At 27.8% G+C, this 17,098-nt stretch overlaps 2 protein-coding genes and 1 long non-coding RNA gene across 4 annotated transcripts; 1 reads left to right on the top strand and 2 right to left on the bottom strand.

Moving 5' to 3' along the window:
* Positions 1-168: 168 nt before the first annotated feature.
* Positions 169-2,870, bottom strand: LOC112602873 (T-complex protein 1 subunit theta). The gene is made up of 10 exons (XM_025351218.1): positions 2,737-2,870; positions 2,482-2,652; positions 2,292-2,423; positions 2,014-2,221; positions 1,886-1,947; positions 1,672-1,809; positions 1,349-1,594; positions 808-1,011; positions 499-735; positions 169-435 (listed from the first exon to the last, which is right to left on the bottom strand). Exons 1-10 carry the CDS (start codon positions 2,794-2,796, stop codon positions 241-243), a joined length of 1,653 nt encoding a protein of 550 aa, XP_025207003.1. The 5' UTR covers positions 2,797-2,870; the 3' UTR covers positions 169-240.
* Positions 2,871-2,929: 59 nt separating this feature from the next.
* Positions 2,930-9,854, bottom strand: LOC112602863. 2 transcript variants are annotated; one of them, XR_003115136.1, is made up of 3 exons: positions 9,716-9,854; positions 9,415-9,580; positions 2,930-3,068 (listed from the first exon to the last, which is right to left on the bottom strand). It is a non-coding gene; the product is annotated as an uncharacterized LOC112602863 (long non-coding RNA). The 2 variants fall into 2 exon arrangements; XR_003115135.1 differs by having other exon boundaries at positions 9,442-9,580.
* Positions 9,855-11,878: 2,024 nt separating this feature from the next.
* On the top strand, positions 11,879-16,269 carry LOC112602774 (SET and MYND domain-containing protein 4-like). The gene is made up of 5 exons (XM_025351097.1): positions 11,879-13,140; positions 13,304-13,428; positions 14,812-15,450; positions 15,768-15,919; positions 15,987-16,269. Exons 1-5 carry the CDS (start codon positions 12,378-12,380, stop codon positions 16,231-16,233), a joined length of 1,926 nt encoding a protein of 641 aa, XP_025206882.1. The 5' UTR covers positions 11,879-12,377; the 3' UTR covers positions 16,234-16,269.
* Positions 16,270-17,098: the final 829 nt, after the last annotated feature.

Here is a 17,098-nt window from a genome sequence, read left to right as displayed (position 1 = left end):
AAAACAATAGCTTTGCATTTTGTAAATTTGTATGAAAAAAAATTGATCCCATTCTAAAAATTTGGAATAAAATAAAAAGTAACTAAGAAATAATAAGAATCATTTTAATTAATTTATTAGAATTTTACAAAATTGATTCTTAACATTACAAGTAAAAAAAATACTTAGTATTATTATTAAAAGTTAGTAACTTGAATTAGTGGGTAAAAAAATAAGATACCAAGTGTGTACAACAAAAAATTACGCGTCGTCATCATTATCAGGTGCACGTCCTCCAGGTGCTTTAGGACCTCCAGCTCGTTTGGCCATTATGATTTGATCAACTTTCAGTATTGTACATGCAGCTTGTGTGGCATATTGCAAGCCCCAAAACTTGGATAAGTAAGAATCGACAATTCCAGCTTTGGTGACATCTATTAATGATGATCCTTTAGGCTAGAGAAATAATAATAATTATAAATTAAAAAAAAAAAAAAATCCACCAAACTAAAAACATACTTCAATGTTAAAACCAGCATTTTTATTTCCCTTGCTATGTTGGGAATAAAGTTCAGCGAGAGTTTCATTAGATTTCACACCAGTGTTATCAGCTAAAATTTTAACAAAACCTTCAAGAGCAATTGCAAACCTTTTCGCACCATATTGTTCTAAACCAGGCAATGTGTCAGCATATAAACCTACTTGGTAAGCAAGTTCCATTTCTACAGCTCCAGCACCAGGTAATAATTTTCCATCCTAAAACGAAATTAAAAACACTTATTTTTTTATTTATTCAAAATATACAAAACAATTTAAATTTTAACATACCCTGGTAACGCCTTTAAATGTGTTTACACCATCATCAATTGCTCTTTCTATATCATCCATGTAGTTATCAGTAGCACCACGTACAACAATTGTTGACATGCGCGAGTCTTTACCATCTAAACGGAATACTACTAATGAAGTGTCTCCAAGTTCATCTACATACACACAGTCAGCATAACCAAGTTCTTCTTTGTTTGGAGGAGTCTAAAGTTAAACAATTTCCAACATGTTAAATTTTAATTTAAAAATAAATAAATAAATAAAAATTATTTTTTTGATATATTATGATTATAAAATGTATTCTGAAATATGATAAATTTTACACATAACAAAAAAAATATAATTAAATTACTATGGAATAAATTACACCGATGATTATAATTAATTTAAAATCAGATGGAAAACTCTTATTTTTATCAAAAAAACTATGTTTAAAATAGTTTTCCAGAGTTATTTTACTTCCAATTCTTATTTTTCAATTAAAATCATACCCTTTTATAAAATAGTTATGTTTTGTTAATATTTATACATAAATACTTACAAGTCTGGGTAATGCAGTAGCTGAGACGGATTTACACAATCGTCTCAAATCAAATTTGCTCATTAATCGAACACCCATAATTTTATATTTGTTTAAATAATGTAAGGCCATGTCGCCAAATTTACCACCAGCAACAATTACAGTGACACCTGCATCAGCAATTGCTTTAATTTGTTCTTCAAGCACCATTTCTTCACCACGGCTGAAGCTTTGTAATTCTTCTGCAGATTTAATTAAAACTGTTCCCTAAAATAAATAATTAAAATATTAAATTATACACAAATTTGTATTTCTGTATTAATCAGCTATAAATTATAACATACTTTTGTCTCAGTTGTAGTAATGTCAATAGGACATGTATATACAGCAATCTTAGCATTAGTCTGTTTAGTAATATCACCTTCATTAGTACGTTTGAATACCATACCATTTACAACAGTAGAGTTATATAAATTTGATCCCTAAACAAAAAAATTAATAAATACAAAATTAAATTAGGTAGTACTAATTAAACAAATCTAAAATAAATATAATTACCAAAATTTTGCACACTCTAACATTGTCTACATTGAATGTTGCCTTATCTGGGAGAATAGAAGCTGAAAATATAGTTAAATTTTAATATTACTTAAAAATGAAATCATGAGTTCAAATATAATACTTACTGCAAGCTTTCAACACAAGATCTGTGATAAACTGTTCTTGGCCATATTGTTTGCTCATAATGGATGATTTTACAGCTTGTGTTAATACTATTTGTTCAGCATTATTCTTGATGTCTTTAATTTCATGACAAGTCAAGGTAGGTAATAATTCAAGAGTCTTTTCAAGAGCTACTTGGAAACCTTCACATACTTCAACTGGTGTTAACCCCTTTAATTATTAAAAATTAAATTATCATAAAAGATTGATAACTGAAAGTTAAGAAAATACAGGTACTGACCATTTTCAATAAATGTTCGGCTTGTTCTAATAATGCTCCAGCAAAAATGATAACAAAGTTGGTTCCATCACCTACTTCTTGCTCTTGCATTTCAGACGCAAATACAATGATTTTAGCAGCTGGATGTTCAATCTACACAAATATTTGATTAAAAAAATGAATACATTTGATGAGTATCTGAAACACTTACATCAAGTTCCTTAACAATTGTGGCTGCATCATTAGTGATAAATATCTTGTCAATATGATTTATAACTATTTTGTTCATACCATTTGGACCATATGCAGTTTTAACAGTGTCAGAGAACTGTTTGCAGGCACCAATGTTCCGATATACAGCTTCTTCTAGACCAGAAAGATGCTAAAACACGTAAATAAAATCCAAACATGATCAGTAAGTTTATTATATGTATATTACCAGTAGTTATGTTCACAGAATACTCACCATGGCACCATCCTTTAACATTTGAGCAAAACCCGGAGCTTTCGGTACGTGTAAAGCCATTTTAATAAGTTTTTATTCTACTGAAACGTTGATATTATATAATAAATGAAGAATAAAGACTTCAAAAATATCACTTAATAATTTAAAGTTAACTTGTAGTTAATAAATTTAAATAATTTTTGCTCACAAATTCGGAATATATTGTAATTTGTATTATATTTTTGAGGTTAGTGTTTTAATTCAATGTTTCAATTATCTCCTTTACCGGATTTATGGTTGAAGAGGTGGGTCCCGGTTACTGCAACCTCAATTTCTCGATAACAGAGGAATAGCTGCCAACATACCAATACAAAACGTGCATATATTTATATTATTATTTATTATTGAGTTTTTTTAATAGATAAACAATCTATACAAATAAAATAACTACTAATAATTTTATTATTAATATAATAAATTGGGACATTTTTAACAAATAACATTTTTTTATAAAATAATGATTATCAAATTGTTTGCACATGATAATGATATTAATATATTATTATGAATCACGAACTAAAATACATAACTAACGTCATATACTTATTACTTTTCTTATTCCGTGTTTTGAATGTTTGTCGACTGACCACTGTCGTATGATTTGATATTATTTTTTACTCTACTATATTACTATAAACTGAGAAACTTAAAATACTTATCGACGTGTCAATATATTATAAGATCATTTATTTTATAATGATTTTTTTTTTGCAGTTTTACTACTAAGTACTAATTACTACTCGGTACTCCTGTTAAACGTTTATTTTTATTTGATAAATTTATTAATTTGTTTCATACCACTCAATTTAATATTTCAAATCAAATGAATGAAAAATGTATTAATTTAAAGGATATCTACTACCTGTTCAATAAAATTAAAACTATTAAAAGAAATATAAATATTATGTAAATATCTCAATTATAAATAAAAAAGCAACAAAAAAAATAGATGCTTTATTATATTATCGACTTAGTTATTTTATTGATAGTAATTCAAAAATTAATAAATTTATCAAATATAATACAATGAATATTTATTGATTTTAAATTAATTTTTAAAGAAATTACATTAGTTATTAGTTAATAATGCTGAAATGCAAATATATCTGTAAAGAATTATTGTCATATAATATAAATAGTTACATAAAAATTAAACAGTGTACTCTCGATTATTTCCGTAATAGGGTGGCTTGACATTTTTATTTAATTGTAAATCGCGATATAAGCAGCATTATTATTATTTTTATGTAGTTTTAAAATAGCCAATAGGTACTTACTCAAATGATTTAATGATAGTATGAAACTGGGTACTTGTCCAGTTGTCCCTCACTTATTGAAATTTCACAAACAAAATAATTATAATACAGTCCGTACTATCTATAACAATGGCCAGTTTCAATTAGTGTTTCGGTTAACTATTTAGCCCAATTAACGCTACTTATAATAATAGTGTGAAGGTACCCTATCTAATATCTATGTAAGTAATTTAACTAATAGTATAAAACAATCATTTGTGAAAATAATAATATACAGTTGTAATATACGATAAAAATGTGTGCGGTGGCCCAATTTTTAAGTCGTATTAGACGATATTGTCGTTACGTCCAATGTTGTTGTAACCAGTTATTTTGTAAGTATAGGTGAACAAAATTTTTCCAGATTCTTGAAATTAACGTCGTTATATCCCATATCATTACGACCGGCGTTGTTATAGATGGTACTGACTGTATCTAAATGAGCACATGTTAACTCCCCTAAAAACATTTCACTAAAAATTAAAAGCTTTTAAGATCTGAGGTCCAAGAACATCACTTAGAGCAATGATTTTCAACCGATGTTCTGTAAGCTCCCTTGAAGTGTGCCACAAAAATTCTTTAGGAGATGAAATGTACCGCATTGTTAAAAAGGTTGAAAGTCACTGACTTAAAAGTTCACACTTCACAACATAATAGTTATAGAAATTAATAATAGATTCTATAATATATTACTCAATAGTCTTAACTCTTAATGGTCTTAGTAAGTTTATGGATAAATATAGAGAAACGAGGTTAAAATGGTTAAATAAAACAAAAGCTTAATGCACATGAGTACGCTATACTCATTACTCAATAATATGTATATGCTGTATTCGTCTTACAAACATACAATAGAAATTATTGTTCAAAAGAACCAATTTTTGTTAGTTTTAAATATTTTAATAGACTATAGTTAAACTTGAAGATTAGATTATTATCTATATTTGAACGAGGTTATTAACGATATTTTAAATTTTAAACGAATTATGAGTTGTGCAAAGTATAATCAAATGTTAATAACTTACTACTCTTGAGTATATTATGGTACATTGACAATTGACATAAAAAAATTATAAAATTAATTAGTCAGATGCTTGGAGTCCTTGGACTTTTTACATTCAATCGCTTTTGATTTTGCCTTCTTACGATTCGACATGTCTGTTGGATTATGGATTAAGCAATCGTTCTTTTTATTTTTTTCCAGTTCTTTGAAAACCATGTTTCTGTTTTCATTATTTCCACTAAGTAAATTTATATTTTTTATACCAGATAATACCACTGATACCAGAGTATCATTTCTTGCACTTCACTAACCTCCGTGTTTACTATTTAATTTTGTTTTGGAGTTATGTGATCTTCATTAACACTAGTCACCCTCTTTCTATTCGTTGTATTACATGGCAATAAAATTGACATTTACTATTAAAATGTCCACTGCTTAATATCGTTTCATAAACAGTTTTATTTTTAAAATTTTTTTTTTTTTGCATCTCAAGGGCAACTTCTTAATTATATCAATTTTGTCCAAATGTCAAATAAAATATTATATAAGTTTTGCCTAACTATATTTAGATTCTTAATGAATGATGAATATATTGTTTACACAGTATAGAGAAAAACATGGCCGGTATATATTAAATAGGTATGTAAGGTATATGTATAACATAAGCCAATTGCCAATATAATATACATATTATCACTCATTTCACTGTCAACGGTTACTATAATACAGTATACACACTATAAGTAATGAGTGAATTACACCCATAACGAAATTAACAATATCCATACCTTTAGTCATCAATATAAATATATTAATAAATGCATGGTATTTCCGTCCTTTTCGTGACTATACCTACGTTAGTACTGAAGTACAACAGTTACAATAGATATTTTTATGGTCACTATTCATTAATCACTAATCTGTATACACAAATATAATAAACTGAAATTAATGTACAAAACCAAACTATATAGGTATATTGTTATTATTATATTTATTTGTGAGGAATTTTATTGATTTATTTTTATTATAGACCTAGTACCAGTCATTTTTTCCCAAATAGTATTTTACCTGAAAGTCCAAAAACCTGAAACCTGTTTTCCGATGGTTATTGTTCCCAAAATAAAAAAAAAAATTAAAAATGTTGTTAATACTGGCGTATTTTCTATGTATTATATTTTATACATATAACTAAAATACTACTATTAAATAATGATAAAGATGGTATTTACGAAAAAGTATGGGTATTTTCAATTTTGCCTTTATCACAATTTACCGCCATTACAACGACATATGTATAATAAATAATAATATATACCATTACTATCTTTGCCACATGAACATTTAATTGATTTATATTTTACACCTATATCATTGTGCGCTTGTGATATTATCATGATTATTATCGCTTGTATACACGTAAATCGTTGTAATTGTTGTAATCGTTAAGTTTCATTATTCGCGTACTATCAATTTTCGCTATACTTTTATTTTCATTTTCAGTACGTTTTATCGTATAAGCTTATTTTAATTTATTTTATTTCACCATATATGTATTATAATTTTTTGGATAAAATACCATTGGGGAAAAATGCATTCGGAAATTATTTCGATTCAGGAAAAATACCGGTAACCCATCGACCTTATATTCTTCAAGTCTCTTAAACGACTTAACTGAGTATAAGGTCTATGATTTATATAGATATAATATAACCTAAGGGGCGATCCTAGAGTTTATTTTTAGGGTGGTTTAAACTTTAAAGTGAATATTTCCGACTTTATACTAAATATTATAGTAATAATTACATTTTTCTAAAATAATAAATAGGTAACAAATAGATATGAAATTATATATATTTTTTCAGATTATTAAATTTAATATTGACCTGAAAACAAATTTCATTCATGTTCTACAAAATCAAAAAATACTATTTTTATTTTTCATATTTTATGATATTGAATATTTATTTAAAATGGATATTTTGTTATTTTAAAAACATAAATGAATAATTTTTTTAATAAGTTTACCGACAATTAAAGAGCATAATTAAACAAAAAGTTGGATTTAAAACGTTGGTAAAAATTTCTGAAATATATAAATATCTTATTTGTTGGAAAAATACCATTTTATGACAACAGAATCTATTTCTAGTTTATCGACAAGATCTTTTTTACAACTTAATATTATCAACGAGCTAAGACTGAAGTCATCGTGGAACGTAAATTCTATTTTATAAGTTTCAATTTACTAAAAGTCCGTTCACTAGAAGTTGTTGTAAACACTACCACAATCGAGACATTTAAGTTTAAAATGTTTATGTTTCGATTCCATATTTTCACAAAAATTGTCGCTTAAATAAATTAAAATCAAAATGAAATTGAAACGAATGCCTAATAGTCAGATTATGTTAGATGATAACTAATTAGCATCAAAAGAAAATGTTTGCATAGTTATAATATTTGTATGAAAATATGAAATAAAAATAATTATTATACCGAGCGTAGCGAGGAAAATTTTAAAAAGTTGTTCATATTTTCATACAAATATTCATAAAATATACCAAGGGCGCAAAACAATTTCGCCCCCCCCCCCCAAATAATGGCGCCGAATCTATACATGAACTGAAAAGATCGCTTCATATAGTAAATAGAGTGGGTGGTTTTTGTGTTTTTTTTACATTTCATAATATTTATACTAAATAATTAAATAAAAACCTAAAATTATTAGTTATTAGAGGTAGACAACATATTATTTCCTAATCCATTTTCCAAAATATTTTGATTTTGCTTCACTTAAATTAGTAAAATGTATATAACCTGGCACCACTGCCCCCATATATTAATCTTTAATGCGCTCTTGCGAATAGCGATAACCACAAAAAAGTCAACGATTAAAGAAAATAATAATAACAACAAACAATTAAATATTTATCATAAATCGTGTGATCGTGTGAAAACCGAATAAGAACATGTAACGCATATAATATAAAATTATAGGAAATATTGAGAGTATCTTGAACTGATTAACAGCAGACATGGGCTCTTATGGGTACCTAATCTTTGATTATCCGTTTGCCAAAAATCTTGTAGGATATTTATTACAACTAAACTATATTTAATGGTTAATGTGTATTAATTTACCTATTTTATAATATGGAAGTTTCAATAGTTTCAAAATATATTACAATTGGCGAATTTTAAAAATTGTCGACTAGTTCTTATAGTTACCGACATCAAGAAGGCGTCAAATCCTCCCTCCTGTAAAATCATCCCCGCATAACTTAACCGTGAAATAACAAAAGAATAACTCACATAAGTCACAACATTTTACAAGTATGATATGAATAGATTAATAAATCCAATGAATATAAATCTCAAAATACGAAAACTCTGTACTCTTTATAATATAATAATATATTACTGTTTCAATTTTATTTACCGTTTTTTAATTCAAAATCAGCAAAAATGTTTTCCCATAAATCATTATTTAATTTTGCCATCAACTAATCAATATGGTTAGAGTAAACGAACGGCTTCAATTAATTTATCTTCTATCGTCGTAGGTATAGAACATACTAACGTACTGAATAAAAATTATTTTAAGTTTTAAATAAAAACTAGGTGACACACACACAATGAACTATGTTTGTCACACTGCTTAAGGTCAAACTCGAAATTTTGCTGCCGCATTATTTAGTATTTAACACAATAAGTTCATCTCCCACAAAATATCAATTATACCAATAATATTCAAAAACCTTAATGTGTGATTTATCTAACCAGAGGTTTGATTTGAATTTAAGACTAAAATAGATTATAATTTAAGTACTAATTTATTATGTACAAAAACAACAATAGATATCAGTGGGCAGTGGTTATGACTTATGAGTTATAAGTTATAACATCACTTGTTCAATTTGTACAGTTGTATTCAATAATTGTGGTAATTGGTATTATTTAATTAATTATTTTTACTAGTTAATCACATACTTATCTGTCATCAACTCGTAATATCAATATGGATTATAATAACCAATAACCAGATAGCATGTTAAAAAACATGATGTATAGTTTTTAATAGCGGCGTGAACTTTTTGAGTCTTTGAAGCACATTGTGTCATTGTATATTTTAAATGTTTTTATCACTACCCCTCCATTGGGAATATCAAATGCAATATTATTTTGATTAATATGTCAATAGTATTAAACTATTAAAAATTAAAATATACGCTGTAAACTATTACTAAAATATCAGTAATTTATTTTGTAAATACCTACTATTTTCAAACTAATTAGTTATTAAATAATAAAATTAGTAATTTCTAATGTTATAACAGTTACCTATTAACTATTGGCTAAAATACCCACAGTTTACGTCGTGACCAAGACTCCATAACCATCCGTACCATGGCGCATGTAAACTCTGTCACAACTCACAAGTACCTTTTTTACAGTAAAATCCGCCAGAAAAAAAACAGATAAAATTGGGTTCATGTAAACTCTGCCACTGAAAAAAGTTAAATAGTAGTATGAAATTAATTTAATATATTATTAACAAAATTATAATATAATATCAATATCATATCGTTCACATTAAATATTTAAATTATAGTAAGAAAATCATAATAAATAATCGTTATACCTAATAATGCAAAAATATATAATTATTTCATGTATGTAAACTAAAATGATGTGATACAAATTGTAAATATTCTAAGTCTTGTATTACTCCATACTCCATTACTATAATATATCATTGCAATAGATGTCAACGTATTTAATGTTAGAAGGCACAAGGCAATGTGAGCACTGAGCAGCTAAACAAAAAAAACTGGGGGAGTTGCATATACCTATTACGGCATTACAGGTAAGATAAAAAGATTGGCGGAGTTTACATTAGACCTTTTATTACCTTTTTATCTCAACCTGTATTCTGGCAAAGTTTATAATCGATCCGTACCCTATATATCGACATTAACAAACGACAAACTATAAGTTTACCCGTTTACGAAGATGACTATTTAAATTTATTTTATATTATGCATCTAGTACCTACATATTATTCGGTACTACGGCCTACGGGGAAAACAGCGGTAGCGTCTCATCTGATTATTGTAACCGGCTAGCACTACCTTTCTGCAATAAATTGTTTTACTGTTTATTGTTAGGCTATTACAGAGACCATCACCCGTACTAATCACTTGATCAAATATTAGCCGATCAGCCAATATAGACGATGACAATTCCACTGTTTCTATCTTGATTCTTGATGTATATAAAAGTTATACAGAAATAAAATTCAAGTTGATACTGAAATGTTATTATTCATTTTACGAGGTAGCACTATATGAAGGAGTGTGGACTGTTTCACAGTGAGTTTTCCTAGGACGTATTTTCTAAAAATAAATAATATGACATAGGTATATATATATATATGTTACGGGCAAAAGCCGAAATCGGGCAAAACGCGAATTGTCCACAATCCTTGGGCAAAATGTCATATTTCGGCTTTTGACCGGGCAAACCTAGTTATGACCAACATCATTTGGACAAAACCGCCAAAACCATATACTGACTTTTATCGTAAGGAAAAAACCGTAGAGTTTTAAATACGTTCGCTAATATTATAAACAAATTTAATAATTATAAAATAAGTATTATTGTACAAATATATAAAATTAATATGTTTAAACCTCACTTGAGTCAAACTGTAGCGTTTTAAATAACCACTAATATTAAATACAAAAAAATAATAATCATAAAATATTGTACAGATATAATTAAATACACTTAAATAATAATAAAAATATAATGATATTAAGTACTCGTATAAAAATAAACATATAATAATATTAGGTTCTCTATAATGTTAAAATAAATAATTAATAAAAAATATTGTACAGATGTAATTGAATATAATAATAAAAAAATAATATTTTTGTTTATTTGTTGCTACACATATTAGAACTACACATAATTTAAAACGCTACAGTTTGACTCAAGTGAGGTTTAAATATATTAATTAAGTTTATTTAATCATATTTGTACAATAATACTTATTTTATAATTATTAAATTTGTTTATAATATTAGCGAACGTATTTAAAACTCTACGGTTTTGTCCTTACGATAAAAGTCAGTATATGGTTTTGCCCAAATGATGTTGGTCATAACTAGGTTTGCCTGGTCAAAAGCCGAAATATGACATTTTGCCCAAGGATTGTGGGCAATTCGCGTTTTGTCCGGGCATTTCTGAGGTTTGCCCGATTTCGACTTTTGCCCGTAACATATATATATTATAATATCTTTTCTATGATTTAAATTCAAGTATAACTGTATTACACCAGTATAAATATGTTAGTGAATTAAATTAAAATTACTAAAAATAACATATGTTATACCTACCCGTACCCTGACAAGTTTACCTAAGCATGGGTAATGGGCGTCATGGCGAGGTAAATGGTTGACTTAGGAGAAAAGATCATAGACCATTATAATGTCGCTGACTTAGAAATGGGAATAATTATAATACCGCATTTAATACTTTCCTTGGCATTTCTTTAACAAGGACACAAGATGTTTTTGTATAAATAATTACATCATAGCATCAAATACCCAATCACAATATTTGGACGTCAAAACTAGAAAGGTCATCTGTATATTTATGATTAAATTCAATGTTGTATCACTTGTATCGACATTTGATATTGACTACGACAGATAACACGTGACGCTAATAAGACTAAATTAAATGACAGATTATTATAAAACATAAATGTTACAATAAACAAAGTTCATTCCCGCGTTGACCGTTATGCAGTATGCTACACGTGTCTGTAAAAATTTTGTCGATATACCTACCTGTCTAGCAGTTACTACTACTGAATAGTTGTTCATTGTCTTTGGTTAAAGTATTAGTTAAAAATAACTACAAACATTAAGCTTTTCAGCCTTATCTTTTACGCTTTTTAACTCGACACTAGGGATCACGAATAATACGAATTACGATATCCCAAAGGCAGTCGCTACTCGCTAACTTGCATAGTCAAAAATCAACATACAACATCGCGCAAAATAAATTTTTGTCATTTATCCACCTATTGCGCGCAATTTACCATTTACGTTGGCGACACCGTACACCTGTTTTATTGTCCATTAATCTACGTGTTATTCGTTACGGTCGAGAAAGGTAGGAGGTGGCAAGTGCTCATTATTTCTATAGCCGTTAACGAGCGATTTATTCTGCCTCGTGGTGTTCGTGCACGCGTCTTGCTCTCTGTGTCGGTCATAATTTAGGCGAAAAAAATGAATAACGCGTTTGACATGGAATACGATAACTTTTTGCACTACTCCCGTCGGCTGCAGATGGCTGACGCGCTAGGTGGCGTTTACGTGCACCTGTCTACGTTGAAGACTGCCAAAAGCCGATTTGTGTTCACGCGTTCTTTGCTCCGCAAACACAAAATGTTGACTCCTACGTTGAACGTCGACCTGGAATACGATGGACCCGCCTCGACAGCGAAGTTACGATTAAAAGGCAACGATTTTTTCAAATCTAAGATGTATGGTAAAGCCGCCGACATGTATACCATGTGTTTGGTAAGTAGTGATCCGACCTCCGAGTGCCACGCGCTAGCACTGGGTAACCGGTCGGCCGCGTACTACCATATGGGTCAATTTGAGCTTTGTCTGAAGGACGTGCGCTGGGCCATTATGTCTAATTATCCGCCCAAGCTTGCATACAAGCTGTATGAGAGAGCTGGGAATGCAGAACGTATGTTGGGCCTCGCCGAACGGGCAAAGGAGAGTTACGCCGAGTGTCTGATACGAATGGACGAGGTGGACATGTCCGAGGAAAATAAACTCAAGTTTCGAACGGCGGTCGACATAGCTGTGGCCCAGTGTGATGAGCGGTTGGAAGAGCGGAAAAAGACGAAGAAAGTACTTCCCGCCGAACAGCTAGTTGGTGGAAAAAATGAAAACATTCCAGCGCTTTCAGCCTTTGTGGAATTGAAAATGTCTAAAGATATGGGACGTGGTGTTTATGCTACTCATGACATTAACCCAGGTAAGTGAAATTATGTTGTTAAAAAGTGGGGTGATAAACCCATTAAGAAAATGTTAAGTAATTTTAATAAAAAAAATTTTAATTTATTGATTTAAAGTTAAGGTTAATCTGTTAACCTGTGATAGCATTATGGATAACATACTTAATATCTATTCATTTTTAGGTGATGTTGTGGCCATAGAAGAACCTTATATTTGTGGGCCTATTTCACATCATACAGAAGTTTGTAATTATAATGGTTGCTTGAAGTTGGACGTAGCTCTTTACCCTTGTCCAAAATGTTTATCGGTATGTTTTTTTTTATTTTCTACCAGTGAAAATAGTTGGTATGCAGTATTAATATACATATTATTTTTTGAACAAATATAGTATAACTTAAAATGATTTTAATTATTTGGACTACACCTAAATAAATATTTGTATAGGTTAATTCTATGGAACTCTGGTTTATTACAAATGAATCCCTTTTCTAGTACCTTAAAATACCCAACTTTTATAAACTTGCAAATAATTATTATAAACATTTCTGCATTAAATAATAAGTTTCTCAAATTCTCTTGTCTTAATTATGCCCTCTTTATCTCTCCATGGTAATAATAAATATTGACTAAAACAATATTGGTCTAAAAAATTACATTATAGACAAAAAATAATTAAATAACAAACATTGAAATAAGTTGAAGTTGTTATTGAAAAATTATTTTCTTCAAGTTATTCATGTAATGTAAAATGTATAACCTTGTAACATAGGTACTTATTATTTTAATATTACTGTTTTAACTTTTAACACTTTAAATATATTATTATTATTTTTAAAGTTGACAATTGTTTTAATTAATCTACTAATATGTACGTGTTCAATTAACTTGGGAGAAGTGTGGTTGATCATTATGACCAAAGTTGAATAACTTTGTTTTAGATATATTATTATACATTATTCAATATCTTGAAATTTCTCCTTATTTTTCATATGGATTCATATATTATTTATTATTTTATACTTAGTATAATTTATCATCAATGATAGGTCATTTAGTCCATTGAATCCAATCAGATTTAAATAAGTGAAACATATTATTTTATAAAAAATATTCTTTTTTTATTTGTACTTTTAAAAGTTTTAAGTATATCAGGGGTGGCCACCATGAATAGGTTCACGGGCCATACAGATAAATACAATGATACCAAGAACCAAAGTGTTTATTGACACATTTTATATAATTTGATAATTTTTTTTAAGCTTATACCTAAAGAATTAAAATTCATAATGATATCAAGTAAATTTTGATTTTGTAAGTAATACGCGAGCCATGTCTGACAATAATGAGAGCCACAAGTTGACCACCTATGATATATATCTTTTTTAATTTATTTTAATATGTATTATTCATAGGCCGGTGCAGAGAGAAGTTTGGCCTTGGAGATAGTCTACTCTCTAGGATATCTCTATTATAGTATAATTGTAAAGAATAATAACCTCATACCCTTCATAAGTAAATAAAACTAACTTTTAATAAACTGGTCAAAAAGACAAACCTTTCAATATATTTTATTATATATCCCTCTCCTGGATTAAAATCTACATTTCTTCTATGTATACCTATTATTTTATATTCAAGTAGATATTATAAGATAGAAAATATGTTTACAAATTAATACTTTTTTTGTCAGGTCAGTTACTGCAATAAAGACTGTATGGATAAAGCTGATAAAGATGGACACTATTTGGAATGTCCAATCATGTATTTCGTCAAATCAACACCCGGAGTAACGAGAGTGAATGAACTTGCTATGAAGTGGTTTTTAAAAGCCTATTTAAATATGGGTCTAGAGAAATATTGTTCGACAGTTGATAGCTTTTTTAAATCTAAAATAGATCCTAAAACAAGGGGTTTTGACGAAAATGGTCAATATAAGTCTGATAATTTTTTAACGGCTTTTTCTTTGGAGAGTATTGAAAACAAACTATCTATAGATCTCTTGTTTTTTTTTAACTGTATTGCAGTTGATATGTTGCATTATTTGATGTTAAGTGGCTTTAAAATTCCAGAAAGTTATATAGCTACTGTGGGTGCTTCTTTAGTGCATATTTTAACTGTTTTAGATTTGAATTGTAGAAAGTTAAACATCAATGCCCCTACTATTTCTTTTCATAAAGATCGCCAGGCTACTCTTACAATAGGATTAACTTTGTATCCAACCATTTGCTTGTTCAACCATTCTTGTGATCCAAATATTAAACGGAGTGGAAATTTATCTGATAGAATAAGGGTTATGAAAGCTATTCAACCAATTCCCAAAGGAACTCAAGTAATTATAATATATAATTATTTTTATTATAATTATAATTGATAATTTTATGTAACCTTGTTTATCATATTATATTTACTTGATGATAGAGATGATAGGATCATATTTAAATAATTTTGTATACATTTCTGATAATACAATTTTTTCTAAGACAAGTCACTACTTTATAATATGTCACCTAATATATTAAAATAAAAAGGAAATATATCAAAATATTTCTTTTTTTGTTTACTCCTTACATAATTTTTGATTATTATTATGATTTGTTTTCGAGATTATTAAAATAAAATACTTTTTTTTTATTTATTATTTTCTAGTTGTGCTGTTCTTATGGAATAATCTTTATAGGACACGAAAAAGAAGCAAGGCAAGAGTTATACAAGGATGTTTTTAAGTTTGACTGTTACTGCCAACCTTGCAAAATGAATTGGCCAACTTATCGTTATGTACCGAATCGCCTTTCTACATTGTATGCTATATATTTAAATATTATAATTCTGATTTATGTTTAAATGCTATAATTAATATTTTTACAGAAATATTTTAAACCCTAAAATGGCTAATGATGTGCAATCCGAGTGCATCAAGTTTTCAGAATTCTCCAAGTCGGTGAAACCAGAAGATTATCATCTACATTTAGATTATTTGTATTCCTTTATTAAGCTATTGTTTACTAATGTTAAACGGCCATTTCAATTATATGAGGATTGTCTAGAAATGATATGTATTGCTCATACCATAAGTAACAATGAAATAATAAGCATTTGTGGATATCAATTTTGATATTTCATTTTATGAGTTTATGAAAAGTTAAATAGTTATATAAAACAATTTATGTGTGCGATTTGTAATGATTTAAATAAGTTAATATTTTATGTTCAATTTTTATATTTAAGTACGATTCATTATTTATATTTACATTGTATCAAGATCATTTTATTTTCATTATTATTACTATCTAGTTTAACAGTATCATATTTTTGTTAACTTAATATATATTTACATATTTCTATAACTATAGTAATCAATTGAAGTACAAATGAAATAATGAGTATTTGTGGATATCCATATTGATATTTTATTTTAAATGAGTTTAATAAAAGTTTAATAGTTGTTATTATATAAAACAACAATTTATGTTAACAATTCTTGTGAGTGATTTTTAATGATTTAAATGAGTTAATATTTTATGTTTAATTTTTGTATTAAAGTACGATTCATTATTCATTTTTACATTGTGTTAAGATTATTTTTATTAGCTTAATATATATTTACATATTTTTACAACTATAGTAATTAATTTGAAGAATCCTTTCATTCTTAAATATTTGACATAACATAAATAATATGTTTGACTTATTTATATGGTTATGATTTTATTCACATTTGAGTGTAATATCAATCTTATAATAGCTAAAGTATTGGAGTGAATTAGTAATTGTATTAGTACTATTGCTTTTTACAATATTTCTTTTTTTTTTTATAAGTTAAGTATTTAAAATAGCTTGTTTTAACTTTACAAATTTTTCATGTTGCATATGGGATATATAGAGAAAACAATTGCGCACCGACATCTTTATATATTATGTATATTTATATGCGTTCATAAAAATAGAATACTTATTGGTTTACTTGATTCAAATTGTAC

The sequence above is a fragment of the Melanaphis sacchari genome, unplaced genomic scaffold (genome assembly GCF_002803265.2).
Source record: "Melanaphis sacchari strain LSU unplaced genomic scaffold, SCAv2.0 Contig105_pilon_pilon, whole genome shotgun sequence".
NCBI lineage: Eukaryota > Metazoa > Arthropoda > Insecta > Hemiptera > Aphididae > Melanaphis > Melanaphis sacchari.
The sequence above is the reverse complement of the archived record's forward strand: the minus strand, read 5'-3'. Positions and strand labels throughout refer to the sequence as shown.